This window comes from Gambusia affinis, linkage group LG05 (genome assembly GCF_019740435.1).
Source record: "Gambusia affinis linkage group LG05, SWU_Gaff_1.0, whole genome shotgun sequence".
Classification (NCBI taxonomy): Eukaryota; Metazoa; Chordata; class Actinopteri; order Cyprinodontiformes; family Poeciliidae; genus Gambusia; species Gambusia affinis.
In genome coordinates this window covers 20,218,126-20,225,915 of record NC_057872.1, presented here as the reverse complement: position 1 = coordinate 20,225,915, position 7,790 = coordinate 20,218,126, and the positions used below count along the sequence as shown (strand labels likewise).

Below are 7,790 nucleotides of genomic sequence, written 5' to 3'. Positions count from 1 at the left end.
TGCTTGATGTGACTCAAACTTGCAGAAGTCCAGGTTCCCTCAAAACGATCCGTTTCTTTCCATTTATCCAACCGGGCAGAGAGTTTGTCCAATCAGCTCAACTCAATCTAAAAAAAACAAAACCAAAACATTTGTCTCCAACATAAAACTCAGAGCAGAAGCTGCTAACCTTCATCAGTTTTGGATGGTTTCTGGTTTACTCGAACGCTTTTAACATGTTTTACTACCCGGCTGTTTTAAACCGTCGCTCAGGATGTTTCTCTACGATCTGGTGAGTGAAATCTTTTAAATCCTTCAACAGTCCAGTGATTGCATTTACAATCTGAACCCATAAAATGTACCTGTATGTTTCCTCTAAATCTGATTTTTAAAAATGTATTATTGAGGTTGATGTGTTGCATTGCTGCTTAGGAAAAAACAAAACAAAACTGGTGAACTAAGTTTAAACTAAGTTAATATCTGTCATTACAAAAGAAAAATGGTTATTTAAAGAAGAAAAGGACAATCTTGCACAAAGTGACAAAATCATGAAATACTCAATACATTATTTCTTTCATAAATGTAATATATGTCTACGTTTTTTAAATTTAAATCTGTAACCTGTTCGATTTTAACACAAAATGGGTGCACAGAGTTGACAAGGTTTTTTTTTATTTTTTTGATGTCAGAGTCCAGGTGCACCTTTAAAAGCTGACTAACAAAAACAGCGTCTCTGAAGTCAAAACAAAAGTGCTGCAGCGTTTGATGTGTCCTTAACCCAATGTAAGATTTCTGAAGATTAAAGAGAGTAAATAAAAAAAATAAAAAAAAACTCAGCTTGATTCCCACAGGTGCTCCTCAAATGTGAACATTTAATATTTTTTTGTAGGTTTTCACCAGTTTTGATTCTAACTTTTAACTTAAAGAACATATAGCTCCTTAAATTATTAGCGGAAATCACAATATTAGAATATAAAGAGCCACAAATTTAGTTCTTTAAATATGTAAAGATTTTTTTTTACATAGAGATGCTGGTGAATAATGACAGGATGCTGTAGAAATCCCAAAAATAATTTTATATGATCATTCAGAAATGAGGATTAAAATCTAAAACCAAAATTGACCTTATTTTTATGTTTTTTATGTTTTTTCCCAAATTCTCTCAAACTAAACGTTTTCATGGATCAGTAGAAGAAAATGTATTTCTGATCCTTTTCCAGGCAAAACATATTTAACATTACATTAATCTGTAATCAAATATTTTTTAGTAAATGAAAAATAACTTCAAAGTATAACGTTTGTTAATTAGTTATAATAAAGACCTTATAAGTTGTTCTCTGTTGGTGGGATTGTCATTGGGATCGGCTTCAAATCGGTTTGTGAAGCTAATTTGACAATTAGCTCTGTCTTCTGTTTTTAATTCAGCAGTAAATGAATTATTTACATTTCAGGCTGGTTGCCACTAATGGCATCAAAGTTCCTCGCAGGGATTTCCTGAAAGTCAACGTGAAAAGGACTTGGTAAGTGTTTTTTTTCCCCAAACTGAAGTTGCTTTATTCATTGCATGACAGTTTTATTTGTTCCACCATTTATGCAAAAGGTGAAGCGCAGGGACAAAATGGAAAACAGTTAAAGTTTTATTAATATAAGAAACAGAAAAATACTACAAATGCAAAATATAAATTGCTGAAATATAATAAAGCAATCAAATCTTTTGATTTCATGCAGAAGATGCATTTTTTTTACTGCAGCTTTCATGCAGCAAACGTGTTTCCCCATGAAAAGTTTTAACTTGAAGGAGTTTTTTGTGGCGTTTGTTCCAGAGTTTAGGAGATTGATGTGTTTTCCTGGTGTTGGTCAGGACTCTGACAGCATCATTTTGAATGAGTTGTAACTTCCTGATCTAGTTTTTACAGAGACAACAAGATTCTAACCAAGTAAAAATGAGCATTTCATTGTATTTTTCAGCCACATTGCAAAAAAGTAATTAAAGACACACTTTTCCAAATATCAACTTTGTATTTGGAGAAAATTACAACTGATAACCTAGAAAAAAAAATCCTAGAAATAATTTGGTTTTTTTTTTACAACATTTTTAACCATCCTTTTTTATGCCTTAAGAAAATCAAAAACACTTTGGAAAGGAAAATCCTGACAAAAAGGATCATAATTCATGCATGAAAGGGTCATGTGGCGACAAATGAATCTAAAGTCGCATTAAAAAGCAGCGTTTGGAGAACGGAGCCTTGAGGAATCCCACAATCGATTTTCAGTCACGTTTCTAATTAAGGCGACACAAAGTCGTCTGGGTTTCTCAAACCAACCAACCAAAGAACTAATGATGTTAACAAAGCTGTTGCCTTGGCAGCGATGACATCATGAACTACGTGCTGGAGCGGGTCGCCCCGCCTCAACCCGGCCTGCCGCGACCCCGCTTCTCCCTCTACCTCTCCTCACAGCTGCAGTACGGCATCATTCTGGTCTACCACCGGCAGTGCACCATCTTACTGGGTTAGAAAAACTATAAAAGGTTGAAAAGTTTTGGGGGGAAAACCAGTAATGGAGTTCATGACAAACTAGTTCCCTTTCAGAGGAACTCCAGTCCATTCTGGGCCAGCTGTTGAAACAACGAAGGTCAGGGAAAAGGGATCTTTCAAGCCAAAGCAAGTATGAACTTTTGCTTTAATATAGTAAAATCAAATCACATTTCTTCTTCTTCTGCTTTAAGTCCTGTTTTATTCATTCAAGGTCAGCTGCAGTTCTGCCTGATGCCCTGATTCTGATGGAGAACACAGAACGAGCTCCGGATCCTTTATTTGGAGAGATGCTCCTCCAGGACACGATGCCCAGCCCGACGCAGCTGATGCAGGTGCCGACTGACGGGAAACGAGCGCCGAGCCGATGCATGTCGCTCAGGATAACTGAGGTTTTATTCTGCCTTCTGTGTCAGATGAATTGGGAAACTCTGCGAGAATCCTCTCCTGAGCTTCTCGAACAGAGCAGCTCAGCTACTTCTTCTTCTCCACATCCAGAAAATGGTAGGATTGTTCTTTATGTGCTGCAACTACATTATGTGGTGGTGGGAGTGTCATGGTTTGGTCACAGAGTCAGAAAGGAAACGCTCCTCACCTTCCATCCTCTCATTTTTCCCTGCTGTCTTCACCGGATTGTGCATCAGCCATTTTTAGTTAAACGATGGGTTGTGTGTTTTTTTTTTTCCTCAGGCATCTCCGCTTCCCCAGAATCCATCACTCTGAGCGAGCCGGTAGCCGCCCCTGCCCCCGCCATAGAGGTTCGCCTGCTGGCTGAAAAACGATAAAAACCCTTTCAGTCTGAGTCTCACGGCCTTTTTTCCTCCCTCTCATCTAGTTTGATGAGGAAGACTTCACTGATTATCTTCCAGAAATTGTTGCTTTACTCCTGGATCAGCCGGATCACTTTCAAGAAGGTTTGAGGAAGATCTTGTTTCTCAGCTGTAGTGTAAGTTACCAGATGCTTAATGGAGGAGCTGCTGCGTTGTCAACAGGAGGTTTGGAGCCAAGACAAGAAGAGAGGAGAGAGAGGGCAAGAGAGAGGGCAAGAGAGAGGGCAAGAGAGAGGGCGAGAGACAGGACGAGAGAGAGGGCGAGAGAGAGGGCGAGAGAGAAGACGAAGGAAATGACTCCATCCATCCCAGAGTAACGCCTTCCTCCTCGTGTACAAACATAAATGAGAAGAAACAAAATCCGACCGACTGTTTCATCTTTCAGCCTGCAGCCGCCCACCGTCTCCAGCGAGGGCCCTGAGCGGCTGCCTCTGGAGGAGCCGGGCCCCTCTGAGGAAGCCCCCTTAATGCCCAGAGACCAGGTCACCCCGGTGTCGGCGCCCGGCGTCCCCTCACCGCCGTCTGCAGCCCGGCAACGGCGCAGGAGCCCCGAGTTAGAAGTGTGTTCTCTCTTTTTGTTGTTCTTCTAAAAAACTGTAGTTTAAACTCAATCATCATTGCATAATTAAATACATCTTTATATGTTTTAATAAAGATTGCCTACTATGCAAAAGTCACATTTTTATGCTTCCATTTCGGCTTCTAAAAACAGCCCAAGTTCTTCAAATAAACAGAATTTTGGGGGGGAATAAGTTAAATTTTTCTGTCTTCTGATTGTAATGTCACAAATCTGCAATGACTGCCCATCACCTAGAAACCCAAGCTGAGCTCCAGAACATCTGATCAGCTGGTTTTACCTCTGTATGTGCTGTACAATGGCTGCTGGAAAAGACAAGTGGTCTGTTGTCAATTTACTGTCCAGAAAGAACTTGCTGCATTCTTGCTAGTTGTGCAGGAGGCTCCGCTTCTGCTTTTCAAAGATGTACAGCTACATAATTACTCATCTGTTTGCAGCTATTTCCACCTGTGAGTGTAAAGGTTGAGTTGGGGGCGTGGCCAGCAGCAGCTGACTTGGATTTAAAGTGACAAGACGCCGTAAATCATCTCATTCTGAAAGGAACTCGAAATAGACAGAACTGATCAGACTAAAATCTCATTATCTAAGAATGATTTTGTGCAAAATATGAGGTGAACACGTTTTGTATAGACCATAGATCCGTTGTAACCTGTTGAAGGAAGCATAATCGGTCACCGTCACATCAGTCAGTTTTAGAGGCTGATTTTGTCCCAAAGGAGTTCAATTTAAAGTGACAGTACCAACAATCACTCCCTCCTCCCCTACAGATTTGATTATTTCAGAGTCTATACTCCTTGTCCAATTAATACCAATAATACTTAATAAGCCATGATTAAAAATGACACAAATTGTTTTCATTAGTTAAATTGTTCTCTTTCGCTTTGGTCATCATAGAGTGGGATGCAATGGTTGCGCAGAGAACACAAAAACATTTCAGGACATTATTTTACAGTTTTAAGATGCTTTAACGTTCCTTCGACACCATAAATCCTCTCCTGCAGCCATCTTCCCATCACCAATCACCCGTTTTTTTAAATGTTATGTCCCGATCCGCTCACCCCGCCAGGAGGTCCAACCTGAGGTGAAAAAGAAGAGGAGGAGGAGGAGGCAGCTGGTGTTCTTTGATCCGGAGACGCAGCTCTCGGAGACGGAGCAGCAGCAGCAGATTGAGGAGCCTCTGATTGAGACCAGAGCGCTGGCCGTCGCCCCGCCTCCGTCTCACAGGGTCATTCCTGCCGCCGACCTGCTCAGCAATCCCTGCTGCTGTCAGTGAAGCTATTTTCCACTTCAAAATATCCAACACTTACTGACTCCATGAGTCTCTGTGTGTGGCACCGACTTCCTGTGAATTAAAGCTTTAATGAAGGTACTGAGCTTAGCTTTTTCCTGCACTGCTGCTCTGATCCACACACCTTTACATCGCCAGTTTTGCCTGAGGAGATTCTGTCTCTGTGGAGACGGGCGGCGGTCGTAACGCCGCTGTCGGGGCCCGACCTGCAGGTTGGGGACAGGGGGCCCGAGTCCACCGACTCGGAGCGCGAGCGAGAACGGGAGGCGATGCAGGAGGCGGCAGCAGAGGAGCAGAGAACCGACGAGATTTCCACAGAGGTGTGGCCAGGTGTTTCTGCTTCTACTGATGAACTGATGTGAATATTTGAGGGATTTTAAGTGTGTGTGTGTGTGTGTGTGTGAATGTAGGTCCAGAGAGCAATGGAGGAATCTGAGATGATGACAATTTCAGGTGATATTTCTGGTTTTTTTCTTCACTATTCAGTAATAAATAGTTATTGAAACGACATTTCAATAAGTTATTTTAACTTATTTTTATGGTGACTGAAAACAGATAAAAACACATTTGATTTTATTATAAAAAATGAATAATTAAAAACTCATCATTAAAAACAGTATTTGATTTTTTTCCCCCCCAACTTCCTGATGTCCCCTTGTCACCTCCCGCTCGTCCTCCAAAGGCCCACGGCCCTCACTTTGATAAACACTGTTCTCAGATTTAACTTTGTAAACCTTTTGCTTTTAACATTTACTCTAGTTTTTTTGTCAGAATTATATGTACTTATGATGAGCTCAAACATTTAAGTGTGACGAAGGAATCTGTCTATGGGAAAATATTTTCTCAGCTCTGTGGGAGTTAAGTTCAGGTTAAAAGTCATGACTGACACTTTTCAGACTTGAGGTTGTCAGCGCATGAAAACTGAAGGTCTTGTGGTGTGCGTGTGTGTGTGTGTGTGTGAGTGCAGCTGAGTCTGCTCCATCTCTGGAGGGATTGGACCAGCGGGAGGCGTCTCGAGACGGTTCTTCTCTGTACACGTCGGAGAGAGAATGGTGGGTGGCGAGGAAGCCCGTGTGTCTCTGTTGGTGGGGTCTCGCATTGAGACGCGTCCTCCTGTGTGTGTCTCCAGGTCCACCGTCTCCACGACGCTGCAGGACATCCCAGAGGCGGTGGACGAGAGGATTGAAGAGTCGCCAGTGGAATCCCCTCGGTGTGCTTCTCTGGACTTTTGAACTCAGCTAGCTGGGTCTTTATTTACATTTTACATTTTATTTTTGCGTCTCCGTGTTCCCAGGTTGCTGCCGGAGTCGGCGGACTTTGAAAACGAGCCGGTGCTTTTTCAGTCGGTTTTGCCGTCTGGAGCCAACCGCAGGACAGTCAGCGGCATTTTTCAGAGGCTGCTGGGTAACGAGTCGCCATTTCCACTCGCATCTCTCACGTTGAAGCTGGGATTATTTTACAGCTTCTCTGATCGATATGTGGCCTCTGGTAACTCTGCATGTCTGAACCACACCAGTTATTTGTGGTTATGAGCAAAAACAGTTTTTTGACATGAATCTGATTTCTCTACACTCCAAAAACACAAAATCTTACCAATATTTTGGTCTAGTTTCTAGTGCAGATTTCTCAGCACAATGTCTTGTTATAGGTGAAATAATCTGCCAGTGGAAGTAACATTTTTCCATCAATAATAAGAAATGACTGACTTAAAATAAGCTCATATTTCTTGCTGAAAGGTCGCTTGGAAGTTAACTGTGTCTTATTTCAAGTGTACTGAGATTTTTCCACCAGAAATGCTTGGTAAGGGTTTGTGTTTTTGCAGTGTCAGCCAAATGCAGGTCAGGTCACATGAAGGAATTTGTTGACTTGTAACTGTTTACATACAGTTTCTTTTCCAGGACTGAAAACTGACATTTATACAACAAAAACTTTGACGATTCTTTTAAAAATAAGAGATTAGCAAACTAAACTGCAGGTTGTCTTTTTTTTCCATTTCCACACAGGGTGAAAATTATATTACCTAAAAGAATACAAACTAGACGACACTGGAAACCTAAAGTCACGTTTCCATTTTGTTTGCAGAGAATTTATCGTTCAACAGGATTTCCGCTGAGCAGGCAGAGCCGTATGGAGACATCCAGATCCTCCCCGGGCCCAGATATGAAGAACTGGATCTGCCTTCATAATCTGCTCCCAGCTGAGACTCTTGAGGATTTCCGAGTTCACTATTTCAACCACTGCATAGTTTTAAAAGTTGCATGATTTCCAATTGATCCCTTTATTATGTATTACTAGAATGAGTTTTGTGGTTCTAAAGTTCTTCTTTCATTAAGCAAGGGAAGATTTGCATCAGTTTTCTGTGTTTCTGGTGGTTCTCGTAGGTTTTACGAACGACATGAGATCTAATCTGAATCCTAAATTTGATTCTCTTTTGTTCCAGCTTTCATATTTGAAATCAAAGCTCCCCGATTCTGTGTTCCTTTCAACAATAAAATGCATTTCTGTTGAATTTGTGCTGATTATTCTGCATGCTGGAGGGTTTGTGGGGGAGCAGGCCGCGGGGCAGATGAGTCGAGCGACAC

The 7,790-nt window shown here is 41.6% G+C and overlaps 1 protein-coding gene across 2 annotated transcripts; it reads left to right on the top strand.

Annotated features, from left to right (window-relative positions):
* Window positions 1-193: 193 nt before the first annotated feature.
* LOC122830570 (meiotic recombination protein REC8 homolog) lies at window positions 194-7,717 on the top strand. Of its 2 annotated transcripts, XM_044115991.1 has the most exons (17): window positions 194-271; window positions 1,431-1,499; window positions 2,348-2,490; window positions 2,571-2,646; window positions 2,728-2,848; window positions 2,930-3,017; window positions 3,204-3,271; window positions 3,349-3,427; window positions 3,506-3,656; window positions 3,729-3,903; window positions 4,987-5,185; window positions 5,347-5,528; window positions 5,619-5,661; window positions 6,176-6,260; window positions 6,338-6,418; window positions 6,503-6,612; window positions 7,291-7,717. In XM_044115991.1, exons 1-17 carry the CDS (start codon window positions 216-218, stop codon window positions 7,392-7,394), a joined length of 1,830 nt encoding a protein of 609 aa, XP_043971926.1. In that variant the 5' UTR covers window positions 194-215; the 3' UTR covers window positions 7,395-7,717. The 2 variants fall into 2 exon arrangements, with proteins under 2 accessions (XP_043971926.1, XP_043971925.1); XM_044115990.1 differs by having other exon boundaries at window positions 3,349-3,656.
* The last annotated feature ends 73 nt before the right edge of the window (window positions 7,718-7,790 follow it).